The 14,949-nt window shown below is 41.2% G+C and overlaps 4 protein-coding genes across 6 annotated transcripts in view; 3 read left to right on the plus strand and 1 right to left on the minus strand.

Moving 5' to 3' along the window:
• Window positions 1-772: 772 nt before the first annotated feature.
• LOC135165301 (mannosyl-oligosaccharide glucosidase) lies at window positions 773-5,829 on the plus strand. The gene is made up of 4 exons (XM_064126460.1): window positions 773-929; window positions 1,048-1,295; window positions 1,439-1,997; window positions 2,091-5,829. The coding sequence occupies exons 2-4, from the start codon at window positions 1,092-1,094 to the stop codon at window positions 3,776-3,778; spliced, it is 2,451 nt and encodes an 816-aa protein (XP_063982530.1). The 5' UTR covers window positions 773-929; window positions 1,048-1,091; the 3' UTR covers window positions 3,779-5,829.
• A 240-nt stretch (window positions 5,830-6,069) lies between these two features.
• Window positions 6,070-9,168, plus strand: LOC135165379 (actin-related protein 1). The gene is made up of 5 exons (XM_064126633.1): window positions 6,070-6,235; window positions 6,547-6,611; window positions 6,845-7,655; window positions 7,801-7,863; window positions 7,986-9,168. The coding sequence occupies exons 1-5, from the start codon at window positions 6,188-6,190 to the stop codon at window positions 8,127-8,129; spliced, it is 1,131 nt and encodes a 376-aa protein (XP_063982703.1). The 5' UTR covers window positions 6,070-6,187; the 3' UTR covers window positions 8,130-9,168.
• A 172-nt stretch (window positions 9,169-9,340) lies between these two features.
• On the plus strand, window positions 9,341-11,561 carry LOC135164201 (cleavage stimulation factor subunit 2 tau variant-like). 3 transcript variants are annotated; one of them, XM_064124339.1, is made up of 8 exons: window positions 9,341-9,504; window positions 9,591-9,669; window positions 9,812-10,404; window positions 10,523-10,688; window positions 10,733-10,777; window positions 10,851-10,951; window positions 11,056-11,249; window positions 11,424-11,561. In XM_064124339.1, exons 1-8 carry the CDS (start codon window positions 9,444-9,446, stop codon window positions 11,541-11,543), a joined length of 1,359 nt encoding a protein of 452 aa, XP_063980409.1. In that variant the 5' UTR covers window positions 9,341-9,443; the 3' UTR covers window positions 11,544-11,561. The 3 variants fall into 3 exon arrangements, with proteins under 3 accessions (XP_063980409.1, XP_063980418.1, XP_063980427.1); XM_064124348.1 differs by having other exon boundaries at window positions 9,342-9,504; window positions 10,751-10,777; XM_064124357.1 differs by lacking the exon at window positions 10,733-10,777 and having other exon boundaries at window positions 9,344-9,504.
• Window positions 11,269-14,949, minus strand: part of LOC135164118 (RING finger protein 17-like) — a 93,477-nt gene continuing 89,796 nt past the window's right edge. The window contains exon 10 of the mRNA XM_064124197.1: window positions 11,269-14,942. Coding sequence (XP_063980267.1) covers window positions 12,255-14,942 — 2,688 coding nt within the window. The 3' untranslated portion in view covers window positions 11,269-12,254. The remainder of the gene's footprint in view (window positions 14,943-14,949) is intronic.

The following is a 14,949-nucleotide window of genomic DNA, read 5'->3' on the forward strand; positions in this document are numbered from 1 at the left end:
GTAAAAGCAAAAGTGAATCCATACGAGACATTCCATTACTAAAATCGCAAAACTGCAGACGATATCTGCTATTTATAATCATAGTATTACAACAATATGAATTCGAAACTTATATAACGAATTAGATCCAAATAAAAGTGAATAAATCAGAGATTACGCAACAGAACAATTTTAGGAGATAAATGTACAAGCTCTTCCCAGAAAAAGCAACAAAAAATTGTAACAATTAATGATGTAATTTCAAAAAGAGACTAGTGACATTCGTTTTGAGCTTCATTTCAGGTCCAAGCGAATAGTTAACATTTTTCATTTGATTTGAGACACGATTGCTTCATTTTCAGTTATAATTCGCGAGTGAAAGATGATATGGACCTCACCTTTGTTTGTGATAATAAAGAAAAACCACTATTGAATAAAAATAAATATAAAAATCGTTGAAATAAATATGCATTGTGAATTATTGATTTTTCCCAGTAAACTTATTTTTATGAAGTTACAATGAACTATTTTCTATTCGAAAATATATTCTTATGTTTCATTTTAAAAAAATCCTGTTCTATTACTTTTTTCTTCGCTGTTTATTCGATATTTTCAGCCAGAAAATGTACTGATCAGAAAAGAAAAACAAGAAGTGCATAAATTCCAGGATCCTCAATGAAATGTCTTCACACACATTCATCAGGTCTGCCACTCCAAAAAACCCATATTAAGTAGAAACGCGAGTTGAATGGGCGGACATGGAGCAGAATGGGGGTTGGGTGGAGTGGGAAAAACGTGTGTTGTAGCTGAGCGCGCTCCTTGCCACGTACGTCAGGCTGAAGAGTAAAGATTCTCCGCTTGGTTGCATCGAGCAATCAATTTTTATAAACTCAAGACACCACACAACAGGAGAAACACTTTTTCACTGACAAATGGAGGGTCTGCCACAAGTGAGTACCGTATCAACCTGATAAATCACTAATTCACTGATAAAAACGCCCTGCCGTAGTATAACCTATGTTAACGCCGACAAATCGTGATTGATTGTCACATTCAATCTGTTGATAGGAGGACTGAGAATTTTATTGCAAATAACGGATAACGAATGAACAATGGCGAAATCAAAATCCCACGAACGCACGCCAAAGGCCAAGAACAAACATCTCAATCATAACCACCAGAGGAAAGAAACAGAATCCTCTAGGATGAATGTCATGAATACACTGTTGACGGTAACTTGTATGGCTGTTGCTGCGTGGTTTGGCTACAAGGGATATCTGGAGACCAGAGTCAATACTCCTTTTGATACAGAGAAGGTACGATTCTCAGCATTTGTTTCATTAGACTGATGTAAAAATTCTTTTTACTCACTATCACTTGGACCTGTGCTCGGTTTTGATTTCTCAAAGTTGCTGAAAAGAGTTGATGACAAGACCAATAATCACCTTATAATTTCCAGCTCGTCACTCTGAGCGGTCTCGACACAGCGGACCGATACTGGGGTTCATACAGATCGAACCTCTACTTTGGTATGAAAACCCGTGACCCTCAGTCCCTCGTCAGTGGTCTGATGTGGTACCGTCCTAACGACCTGCGCCAGGGCAGCCAGTCCTTTCGGCACTGGTGCGAGCAGTCGGACAAGCTGGAGAAGTACGGATGGCTGGAGCACGATGGCAAGACCTTTGGCATCCAAGAGATTGTCGATGGGGATCTGATAATAAAAACTTCGTATGTGAAAAAACCTGGTGGTCGACACGGCGGGGACTGGACAGCTCGCATTGGTGTCACCTTCAAGGACTCTGAGCTTTCCCAGGCCGAAAAATCCGAGGAGATATCTTTCATATTCTACTCGGCTCTCGAGGACAAGTCGACAGGGAACATTAAGGCTTCTTTAGGAGCCGATAATAGACTCTCAGGGATGGAGGGCTACACCGACGGCCTGGGGGCCTACAGATTCTCCATGAATCCAACTAAGGGAACAGTGGAGGAGCACTCATTCCTCATAGCGGTGATGCCGGGTAAGGATCAGATTCATGAAGAGAAAAAACTTCTTGTTATTCCACCTCTAACTCTTGCTAAATTTGATGCTAATTGTTTATTTGAAATACCAGGTCTGGATCTCGTTCGTGAGACAGTCCTGCAGAATCTTCGTGTAGCTTCACAGAAGGGTTCAAACATGAAGAGAATTGTCCTCGGAGGTGACCAACTTCCTCCCAATGCCGAGGGTAAAAAAACCGACCCGAATTTCTGTGCAACGCAGGTGACAGCCAAAGTACCGTTCGAGTTTGAAGTGCTCTTCGAGTCTGGTAGTGTTCCTCTGAGGAAGGAGAAGCTAACAGGCAAGAACTTCGACTCAGCCCTCTCTGATCAGCGGAAACGTTTTCACGATAAATTCGAAAAGACATTCAAGCTGGAGGAGAAAGGATTCAAGGAGGATGCCATAGATTTCGCAAAGCTGGCGTTCTCCAACCTGATCGGTTCCATCGGTTATTTCTACGGGACTGCGCAGGTGCAGAGTGTCCACACGAAGAACCCGGTGCCTTACTGGAAGACACCACTCTACTCAGCAGTCCCTAGTCGTTCTTTTTTCCCCAGGGGATTCCTTTGGGACGAGGGTTTCCATGGGCTTCTCATATCCACCTGGGATTTGGACATTGAATTAGACATCATGAGCCATTGGTATGACCTCATGAACTCAGAGGGCTGGATCCCGAGAGAGATGATCCTGGGGTCTGAGGCCCTGAAAAAAGTCCCCGAAGAGTTCGTCACCCAGATTAGCACTAATGCCAATCCACCTACGTTCTTCCTGACTCTCGAGTACATCCTGAATACCAGAGAGGTGGAGCTGCTGGACAGGCATTACAAGCTCCTGGGGAAGATATATCCAAGATTGCAGGCGTGGTTCGAGTGGTTCAACACAACACAGGTTGGAGATCTTCCCGGGACCTATCGCTGGAGGGGAAGGGACGGCTTGACGAACAAAGAACTCAATCCTAAGACGCTCACATCTGGGCTGGATGATTATCCCAGGGCTTCGCATCCTAATGTGGATGAGAGGCATGTTGATCTAAGGTGTTGGATTGCTTTTGCTGCTGGAGTAATGGCGAGACTGGCTGTTCTGTTGGAGCAGCCCAGCCAGAGGTACAACGAGACTTATCGTTACCTCACAGACAACCAGATGTTGAACGAGCTACACTGGTCAACAGATGCTCAAATGTACGCCGATTATGGACTCCACACAGATAAGGTGGAGCTGCGACGATCCTTTGCTGCCCCCAGGCCTCCAACCTCTCCAGACCTCATCAGAGTCGTCTTGGCGGATCCGACCTTGAGATTCGTCGACTCCACTTTCGGCTACGTCTCGCTGTTCCCCTTTATCCTGGGAATCGTTGAGTCCGATTCCCCAAATCTGGACAAGATTTTGAATGATTTAACCAAGACTGAGTTACTGTGGACCAAGTATGGGCTCAGATCACTGGCAAAGTCATCCCCATATTACATGAAGTACAATACAGAGTACGATCCACCTTATTGGAGAGGCCCCATCTGGATCAATTTGAATTATTTGACCCTGAGGGCTCTCAATCACTACTCGCAGGTCCAGGGGCCCTATCAGGCGAAGGCCAAGAAAATTTATCAAGACTTGAGGGAGAATGTAATCAAAAATATGATGGCACAGTACAAAAGGACGGGCTTCGTTTGGGAAAATTATGGGGATGTATATGGCGAAGGTAGAGGCTCCCATCCGTTTAATGGGTGGTCCTCGCTCGTTGTTATGATCATGGCGGAGATCTACTGAGGAGAGCCTCTTCAGTTTCTTGATTGACGTGTTGTGGACAATCAGACGGTTTTTAAGAGGTGTTAGTGAATGAGATGTTTTTTGTTTGTTCGACGGTTTTACGTGTGTGTTTTATCGAACATTTTGAACAGATTCTTCGAAGAAATTTCCATGAGCAGATCTCTTTGGAAGCGGTGGAAATTTTTTACCAAAGCGAGCGTTGGGAACTTCCTTTAATGATATCTTCACGGATATAATCTGAGAATTCACTTGAGATCTATTTTGTGCCAAGAAATTTGAACAGATTATTCTCAAGATATCTTGAGAATAATCTGTTCAAATTGAGATACTAATGAATCGTGGGAAAATCTCAACAAATCTTTTTAAAAGCACAACAATTTTCTATTCAAACATTTTTCAAAATTCACTTTAGACTTGTATTAACAATTTTGTATGAATTATTCTGAAACTAGTAGGTTTACAGAAAAAACGCGGTGTTTTCTAAATAATTCGAATTCGCAAGACTTTTGTGTTGATTATTCTAGAAATATCTCTGAACTGAGTTCAGACAAAAAAATAATTTCAGAACCTATTTGGCAAATTTACCCGATACCTATTTTCAAAGATATTTGTTGAATAATTCTTCACCGTCATAGAATTGATTTACCAATTTTTACAGCACAAGGTAGCATAAAAATGGTATGAAACCATGAACATAATTTTGTTTGAACTGTGTTGTTAAATAGCTTCTTAGCGGAACTCAATATAAATATTGAATTAATAAATAATAATGCAACACAGTGCGTGAATGGTGTACTTCCAGCTTGTGTGAGGCTGGCACTCACCAGACCACAATTTTTGACTGAATGATGAAGAATGAAGATAATAACAATTGACTGCTTAATTATGCTAAGGGGAGAATGCAATAAAAAATGATTAAATCAATAGATTCACGTATTTGTAGCTTAATAGTAAGACAGTTCGAGGGAGTAAATTTGTAAGAAGTCATATACCAAAATGCAATAAATGAAACAATTGTATAATAAGACTGCGGGAATTGTAAATTGCGGTAAATGATGATAATTCCATCGGCATTTATTCAGTGGACATAATTTTTCATTCGCACGTTTGCGATTTCTTTTTTTGTGAATGTCCTGGGTGTTTCATGAATTGTTCAATGAATATACATACAATAAAATTTCTTGTCAAAATCTAGACAGTCGGAGGAAATTGTTGACTGATCTAAATTTTTCCATGGAACTTCTCTTCTATTGCTACAATCTATAATCAAGCAAAGAAATTTGGAAAATGGGAATCGAAGAATTACTATAGAAAATATTTCAAAAGGATATTAGAATCTATAGACTATATTCTAACAGGGGTTAAATGCGATAGACTTGGATATGAAATTTTTTCGTATGTGTATTCTGTTTTAAAATGATAGAAGACAATATAAGGGTCACAATTAAAAAAATTAAGAATCAAATACGGACAAATTGAGAGGAGAATAAAAATTTGATTCGTTTGCCCACCATTCTGGAAATGCCGTGAGTGAGTTCCATGACCTTCTCAAAAAACTGCTTTCTCAATTGTATGAAATAAATCTAAAGGAGGGTTATGTAACGTGTATGCATGCAGCGAGGAATCCTTGTATTTTAACAAAATAAATAATAAACTCTGCAACTGTTGTAAGCCGCGAGTTCGGGTGGGAGTAATTGAACGTTTTTAAACGCTGAGTAATGAATTCTAGATAAGGATTTTTCAAACCTGGCTGTGAAGAAACAAAAATACTAACCAGAAAAGACAGTTAATGCATTTTTTTCTCGTCTAGCTGTGGGATTACGATTGTCCCTGTCTTTTAATAATTTTGAGAGGGTGGAAGTAGTCAAACATCATCATTGTAGGATAGGTATTTATCGAGAAACGTGCACTTTGTGGCGAACAATAAACGAAATTCTCTTTTTGGGCTTTTGAAGCGTGAGTGTACTTTGTAATCGGAGTGTAATCACCAATGTTTTTTGGATTATTTCATTTAGATACTTTATTGTAAACCAATAAACGAGTCGAATTGATTTTTGGAGTATTTTCATTCGCCGAATGCTTTGTTATCCAATCACCACTGCAGGCAGTCATTTCAGATGATTGAATATTTATAAATTCTATGAGCCCTATTTTATACATTAGAATTATTTTCATTTATCGTTCTACCCTCCCTTCTCAAACAATAAATTCAAATCTCGAAAGTTATGCATATTTTTCATTGTGGTGGCAGCAATGGAAGTCGATTAGACCTGAGCTAACTTCACTCCGTAGCAATTTCACGGCTCACCCTGAGCCTTTAGGTGTGTTAGGCCGTATAACAATTTATCGCATTGTTGGGACAAAAAGTATTATTATTTAAGTGAATTATCAGGATCTAAAGTAGTGATAATGGAGCCGTATGACGTTATTGTTAATCAGCCAGTAGTCATCGACAACGTAAGTATTTCGTAAAGTTTATTGAGATTTTTCATTTTGTGACCCTGATGGGATTCTAGGACTCTTCACTCATGTGTCAAACGGGCAGGCCATATTGTCGGCTGCCAAAAATTGTCAATAGCAATCGTTTTTTTCTTCAGTGAATTACTTTAAGAATGATGACCTAAAAGGAAAGTTGGGGAAAGTCTATTCTGAAGTAGTGAATTCTTTTTAGGGAATTTATTACGGCGTTTTGCAGGAGAGTCACTAATTTTATTACTTGTCTGTTGGGATTGCATCGATAATATCCAGATATTTTCGTATTTTTTCAGGGCTCTGGAGTGATAAAAGCAGGTTTTGCTGGTGATCAGATACCAAAATGCAGATTTCCAAATTAGTAAGTGTAAATTCATTAATATTCCAGTGATGAATCACCACTACTACACCGTGAGAGGTTATTACGTGAATAAAATATTCTACCTACAGAGAATCCAATCCGACTTTCATGATTGAACGGGAAGCTTTATCTTATGTCATTACGAATCGATCAAGAAATTCAGTAACAACAAATTTATTTATCAATTTATCTAATAAAATTCTCACCTCCTTTATTTCTCGTAATCTCTCCAGCATTGGAAGGCCAAAGCATGTCAGAGTGATGGCTGGAGCCCTGGAGGGTGATCTCTTCGTGGGTCCAATAGCCGAGGAGCACCGAGGTCTCCTCTCCCTGCGCTATCCCATGGAGCACGGCATAGTAACTGACTGGAATGACATGGAGAGAATCTGGTCGTATGTGTACAGCAAGGATCAGCTGTCCACGTTCAGCGAAGAACACCCAGTCCTGCTCACCGAGGCCCCTCTCAATCCGAGGAAGAATCGAGAACGTGCAGCCGAGATATTCTTCGAGTCCTTCAACGTACCAGCTCTGTTTGTCTCCATGCAAGCAGTTCTTAGTCTGTACGCCACTGGGAGAACCACTGGTGTTGTACTCGACGCTGGAGACGGCGTGACCCACGCTGTTCCCATCTACGAGGGCTTCGCCATGCCCCACAGCATTATGAGGGTGGACATTGCTGGAAGAGATGTCTCCAGGTATCTCAGACTCCTTCTGCGCAAGGAGGGTGTCAATTTCAAGACAACTGCTGAATTTGAAATTGTCAGGACAATCAAGGAACGCTCCTGCTACTTGTCGAATAATCCGCAGAAAGAGGAGACTGTTGAGACTGAGAAGTTTCAGTATGTTTTGCCTGATGGAAGCTATCTGGAGATTGGCCCTGCGAGGTTCAGGGCACCTGAAGTACTCTTCAGACCTGATCTCATTGGGGAAGAGTGCGAGGGTCTCCACGAGGTGCTCATGTATTCTATTCAGAAGTCTGATCTCGATCTGAGGAAGGTCCTCTTCCAGAATATTGTACTGTCCGGGGGATCCACTTTGTTCCGAGTGAGTTTTTAATTTTTTTACAATTCTTTTGGAAAATTTTTTTAATCACTTAGAAAATCCCACATATTTCCTGAGGGATGATTCTTTTTTGTCAATTATTTTTTTTATCAGGAAATGTTTGATAATATTTTGTGGTGCGTTTCAGGGCTTCGGTGATAGGTTACTAGCGGAAATTAGGAAGATGTCACCTAAGGATATTAAAATCAGGGTAAGCATTAGTGATGAATTCCGTAAATTTTTTTTTCTCTATTTGAATCCACATTCATTTAATCAACAGAAATATTGAGAGATATTTTTTATGTGAATCGATCAATTGTGTTTTCTTACCAGATATCAGCTCCACAAGAACGTTTATACAGTACATGGATCGGAGGTTCCATCCTGGCATCACTAGACACATTCAAGAAGATGTGGGTGAGCAAAAGAGAGTATGACGAGGAGGGCAGCAGAGCGATACATCGTAAAACCTTCTGAGCTGTTTAATTATCGCTAAAAATAATTGGGAATTAACGAAAAATCGAACAAAAAATACTTAACACGCAAGTAACGCTCGGCACAAGACATTTTTACACGTGTTCGAATAATTCCCCTTACTCCAATGTCCCATTGAGGGGGTTCCAATGGGAGGAAGAGGATTAAAGATTAATTTTATATATCAAGTAATTTGGCGGCCACTCTCGCAGTGGTGTTAACAATTTTTCCCTCTCAATGATTGACGAATCATTAGATATAGTTGAATGTCTGGCTGCAATCCCAGTGAGATTCGTCGGACATTTAATATTTAATTGTGGAAATGGTGAATCAATAATGAAGTAGTGAAACAATACACTGAAGATATGAGTTGGGCTTTTACTAATTTTTTTATTTCAATGCTGGAGGAAGGCTTAATAGCTTAAGGCGATTGAGAATTTTATAATTGTCTCAGAGCGGGCATTTTTATTCGTGACAGAAGTTCCTTTTTTCACCCCTTTCTTAAAAAAGAAAACCTGCATTGGCCCGAAAAAATGTCAAGGTATTTGCTCTCAAAACCACTAATTCTGGAGATAAGCACAAGAAAACAATGACACTGGTGTTTCACTAGTTCATAACTGATCCGCCAAGTTGCCTATTTATGTACTCTTTTTTTTATACTATTCACTTAATATTTAATGATAGAAGAGTGTAACGGGGGATCATTGAGAGCGCTTTGTTCATGTGTTATTATTTCTTTTCGGTTGAAGAAAAACTCATCAATAATAATGGAGCACTGTTTTTGCAACGCGTATTTGTAAATATGTATGCTTGGTAAAATAAAATATTTAAAAGAAAACAGTGCATTGGAGTTGTTTTCGTTCTGGTGAATATTTTTTGAGCTTCTGGTGTTATTTCAGACCACATGAAAAGCGAGAATGGAAATATATAGATTTACGTATGTCTTGTATCGTAGGTTTCTTTGTTTAAAAATTTGTTCTGTAATGGAAAATTTTTACCTGTCATTTTCCTCTTCAAATAATAAAAATTATAATCAAAGGTATTCTATTATTCCTCGTAGTTAACGCTTATTTCTTTATCATCGATTTATTTGGGGAATTCGTTTGTCGTTACAAATGCCCAATCGACGAAATGAATGTGAATTTGAATGGAATTAAATATTTTTTTAAACATCTCTAGTTTACCGACAGTGAATGATTCGTCGACAGTAACGCCAGAAGTTTGACAAACAGAATTGTTCGAATAAATCAGTGTGTTTCTGTATGTGACGAGATTGTTGCTATTGTAATCGGCATAAATACATAATCGAAGAACAAAATGACCAATTCATCGATTACGGATCAGTCACTGATGGACAAATCAATGAGGAGTGTCTTCGGTACGAACTTAAGTCATCAAATGTTTCCAATAACTTGATCCTTCTGTAAACAATTCTGTGGAGTTCACCGTATTTACATTTTTCAGTGGGAAATATTCCGTACGAAGCTACAGAGGAGAATCTGAAGGATATTTTTAGTGAAGTTGGGCCAGTACTTTCATTCAAGTAAGACATAAGCATCGAACATGAATATTCATTATTGACCGAAGTGCAATGATAACCTATCAAGCTATGGATTCCGTATTTCATCCACCTGCCCTCTCGTATTTAGTGACATATCCATTAATTATTCCAATGCTCACGACAGATTAGTATACGATCGAGAAACAGGAAAACCCAAGGGCTATGGCTTCTGTGAGTACAAGGACCAGGAGACGGCCCTGAGTGCAATGAGGAACTTGAATGGCTACGAAATTGGTGGGAGAACCCTGAGGGTCGACAATGCATGCACAGAGAAGAGTCGTATGGAGATGCAGAGTCTTCTGCAGGGCCAAAATACAGATAATCCTTATGGTGAGGCTGTGCAGTCTGATAAAGCTCCAGAGGCAATCTCCAAGGCCGTAGCCTCTCTACCCCCTGAGCAGATGTTTGAGTTGATGAAGCAAATGAAACTCTGTGTACAGAATAACCCTAATGAGGCGAGGCAGATGCTTCTGCAGAATCCACAGTTGGCCTATGCTCTCCTGCAGGCTCAGGTTGTCATGAGAATTGTGGATCCTCATACTGCTGTTAGCATGCTACACAAAGCCAATCCCATTCCATCGACAGTGAATGCAGTGGAGAAGACCCCGATTCATACACTTCCACCCAGAATCGAGGAACCGTGGGCTACGGTCAGGCATCCTCCGCCCTCCGCTCTGGGTGTCAACCCGCCTGCCCCTATAGCTCCAATTTTTTCAAGTAAACGAATCACGAAATTTATTTCAGAAGCGAATGGGTCAGCTCATTGAATTCTGAATTACATAGTACGTTTCAGGCATCTATATTCCAGTTAACTGTTTCTCAATTGTTTTTCAAGGTCAAGATGTGGATTTGAGAACTTTAGACAGGCAGATTGATCCCAGATTAGCTAGAATGGACCAGGATCTGAGGAGCCAGTCTCAGGCACCACCAATTGCAGTAGCTCCCCCAGTACTACCCCCTGTAGTGGACCCACGAGTACCAGTTTTCAATCCCCCTGACAAGTAAGTCCCCCCAAAAAACTGTTAATTACCACGAAATTTAATAGATTTATCCCCTTGATTAGCACTCTTCCTGCGGAGGGAATCGACAGGTTCAAAGAATCATTATTAATTCTCAAAATCGCCTTCTTCTCTCATTACAACTGAACCATTTTACATTTGCAGTAGCTTTTGTCGAGATCCAAGAGCAGATCGATTTGGTAGAGATCCTCGTGATCCCAGAGAACCCAGAATGACAGTGGATCCTAGGATGAACAAGTCCACTCGTGAGTACTCAAGAAATTCTCATTAAAAAATCAAATATTCAATTGTCTCTCGTAAAAAATAACTTCGTCATATACAAATTCTCTGAATATCTGATTTGTTCTAGCTCCGGTCCCTCTGGCACCTCCTGCAGTACCTCGCCCAGTGGTGGCACCAGTAACAGCTTCACCCAATGTCAACACAGTCAATGCACCAACTTCAGGAACTGGACTTTCTGCATCTAGTGCAGCTGCGTCAAGACTCATGGCAGGCATGTCACCTGCCGGAAACATTCCCAGCGGAGCCTCTGACCAGGAGAAGGTAAAGATAACAGTCCAACTTTATCATTATAACAATGAATTTCACTTTATTGTCCCTGAGTACAAGCTCCATGAGCAAAGAAAAGAAAAGCTACCGACTCATGGTTGATAAAAAATAATTTTCGCCATTATACCCTTATTGTCTGATCCCTGATTTTTTTGGTTCACACTCTAGGCTGCACTGATAATGCAAGTGCTTCAGCTGAAGGACGAGCAAATTGCTATGCTCCCCCCTGAACAGCGACAGAGCATTCTGGTGTTGAAAGAGCAGATTGCCAAAAGCACCCAAAGATAAGTTTAAGCCTCAACAATATTTAAATATTATTCCATTGAGAATGATATTTTCAATGACAAAGTTATTGACGATAACTTGTATTCTTCGGAGTATCGTAACTTGTGGAGTGATGACAAGTTTTTTATTAAACTTTTATTATAAATTTAAGATAATCAAAATGATAAGACAAATGCTGTTTAATCATGAAAGTAATAAAATTATTACAAACCACAGCTCTTGGATAAGCTCTATTTTTTTCATCAATACCTTTATTTTGGTATTCTAATATTTTGTTCCATAAGTAGGTATTGTCATATATCTTTCTAAATCTTCTTGATAAAAAAACTTGAAACTTTAAATGTTTTTTCTTTTAAATATCCGGGAAGCCCGCAGTCTTTTTCTTATTATTATCACTAAGAATTCTAATGAAAGAAACAATGTAATCTAATGACGTCCTCTTTAAGAACGTCAACGTTACATAAAGAGGTAGGTAAACCTGGTGACGAGAAATATTTTGGTATCGATATTATCTCTTAACTATGAATAAATGACTCATGAATATTTTTCATGAAGGCTAAATCATTCTAGTATTTGATTATCCTACTCTATTCGAAACAGGATATGCTGTTCTTTCTATTTTACCTACCATAAATGTAAAAACCCCTCTCTGAGTCCATACGATAGCTGAAATATTAATCAGTAAAGCGGACTCAGTGCTGTTTACCTACCCAGTTACACAAACTCTTCTTCCGGAGCTGTCCTGACATCCTTCTTGAACATTCCCTTGTCCATGAGAGACTGATACAATAGCATCTTGCACTCTCTATCAACATACAGCTGCACACAGAGGCAATCTTCGTACCTAGCTTCCACGGTGATGGTCAATGGATGATTCTTAGAAGTTCCAAACTTCTTCAGCCACTCCCTGGCTGTCGAATTATCCTCCTCTACCCGGAGCTCATGAAGGTAGCACTTGATAGCAGTAGCAGGGATCCTGAGCCACTCCTCCTTAGGTACCCTGAGATCAGTGAAATTGATCCACTCAGAATTTCCCCAGTCGACAAAATTCACCTGAACGATGGTGGTCTCTCCGTCATTCATAACTGATATGACCCTTCCTCTGTACCAGGTCTGATCATTTTCGTAAATGGCACAGCAGGGGACATCAGGCTCTATCACTTCCAGCAATGGCTGCGCCTCTGCTTCCTTATTGATCTCTTTCATGAGTTTACCGTATATTTCAGAAATGATTGAGAGACGTTCACATCCAGGAGTAGCTGCTGGATGCACCCAGACAATGGTGGGCTTTTCTCTCGAGACCTCACCGAGAGCCCCATAAAACATGTCGATGTCATCAGTAAGCCTTATGGCAGGATATATCTCCACACAATTGTCGTAATAATTCCTAATGAGGTTGTCTGTATGAATACTGAGTAGTTCGTCGTATGGTGCTGACACGTCTTCAGGGCTGTCCGACACGTACTGAGCATCAAGATCAATCTCAGACATGAGAATCTCCTCAGGATCATCCGCTGTCAGCACCTTCTCAACGATGACATCAGGCTCTGCACTCCCTGAGCTCTCACCTGTCTCCAGACTCACCTCGAGCATGAATTTGCTCATGATACTGACGATATGCTCATGGGGATGGGAGGGATGGCTGACTGCAACATCGAGATGTTGAGCCGTTCTGTGCAAAATCTCCACTCTCCAATTTCTCCCTACCAGGATATTGTGCATCTTGTCGAGATCCAGTTTAGTCCAGGTTTTGAAAGAGTTTTTCGGTGTCATCCCAAGGATATTACACTTGCTGGCGAGAATAGGGACATCCTCGAACATTAACTTCTTTCGAATCTCCGATGTGCTCATCCACTCAATATTTCCGTAATCGATAAAACAGACGACAAGGTGGTGATTCTTCTTTCCCCTGATCTGTCCTCTGTGCCAGGTGTTGAAGCCATGCATTTTAGCAATGCAGAGGTCCCCGATTTTCCAGTTACTGATTCCATCGACGACCTTGTCTTGCTGGTAGACCTCCTGCATCTGACGATTAATCTCAGTGAGTTTGAGGTTGTTCTCAGCAGTGACGAAGTACACGAAAGCCTTCCAGTCGACAAAAGTGGCTGGACCAATGAACTCGTCATTAGGAATGTCTTCAGGAGGCGGCCATGATGGAGAATCCTCGGGTATGTAGGAGCAGTAGAGATTTGGCTCTTCAGTGGGCACATCAAACTCCTCAGACTCGTAATCTCTGATTGTCCCTGAATCATCGGTGTCGCAATCAGTCGTCTCCTTACCGTCATCCATCTCCTCGACCACAGGATTTTTATCCCCGATAACAAGCGACTTCTCCACATCAACCCCAAGGATCTTGAGCTTTGTGTCATTGAAGTTCCGTATGGGCAATGCCAGTCCAGCCTCCACGAGCTTTAGATTGATGATATTGACCTGTCGTTCTGAAGGTTCTATAGCTCCAAAGCATTTCACCTCCTCCAGGAAGAAGTCGACAATGATAGGGGAGTCATCCTCAGATATCTTCGAGATGAAGAACCTTGTGGCGAGATTCGCCTCAACAATTTCTTTCAGCTTGTCACAGGAGGCAGTCGGCCAACGGGTAGATCCCCCAGGAGGACTGATCCCACCCAGCTTCACTTGGATAACATTGGCAGGTATATCGTTGAACTCTTCCAGCAGCGGCTGGAGGTCCTCCAAACATACCAGCAAAGAATCACCAATGTCCAGCAGGTACACCAAGACTTCCTCCGGAGACTTTATCTCCTTGATCTCAGCCCTTCTGAAGACGTTCGAGGTTTTCAATTTTATCACGCAGACGTTGCCAACTATCCAAGCACGATCCTTGCTAGCTTTAAATTTTCTGTACGATTTCTGCAAGGACTTGTCCATCTCTGTGTACTTGTTGCTGCTGACATACGGACAAAGGTAGATCTCGTCTGGTGAGACGACCCTCAGCGGCGTCACCTGGACCTTCCAGGGATCGTCATCCCTCATGCCCCTGATTTTGGGGACAATGTTCGTGAACGGCTTCTTGGTCGGGGTTTTCGAGGCATCTGATAAACGGTCATCATGTTTCTTTGATCTCTTCCACTTGCTCTTCTGTCGTCTAGGTTTTAGTGTCGTTGAATCATAGGAATCTGGCGAATGCAATAGCTCGGGGATCTTCCTGACATTTGGTTGTCTCGATGCTGGTCCTGTACTATTAGCAAACCCCATCTTGACGAGTCGTGCATTCAGGTTCTCGTTGCTGAGGGTGTCGACAACTGTTACTGTGTAGTAGTCATCGATTTTCTCGTAGGCAACGAGTTTAACGCAAGCCTGCATCCATTCACGTAGCTGAATCATCGCTTGGGGTGACCACACTCCATTCACTGGGGCGACGTCCTTCAGGGATATTTTAATTGCCTGTCGG

Source organism: Diachasmimorpha longicaudata, chromosome 1 (genome assembly GCF_034640455.1).
Source record: "Diachasmimorpha longicaudata isolate KC_UGA_2023 chromosome 1, iyDiaLong2, whole genome shotgun sequence".
Lineage (NCBI taxonomy): Eukaryota > Metazoa > Arthropoda > Insecta > Hymenoptera > Braconidae > Diachasmimorpha > Diachasmimorpha longicaudata.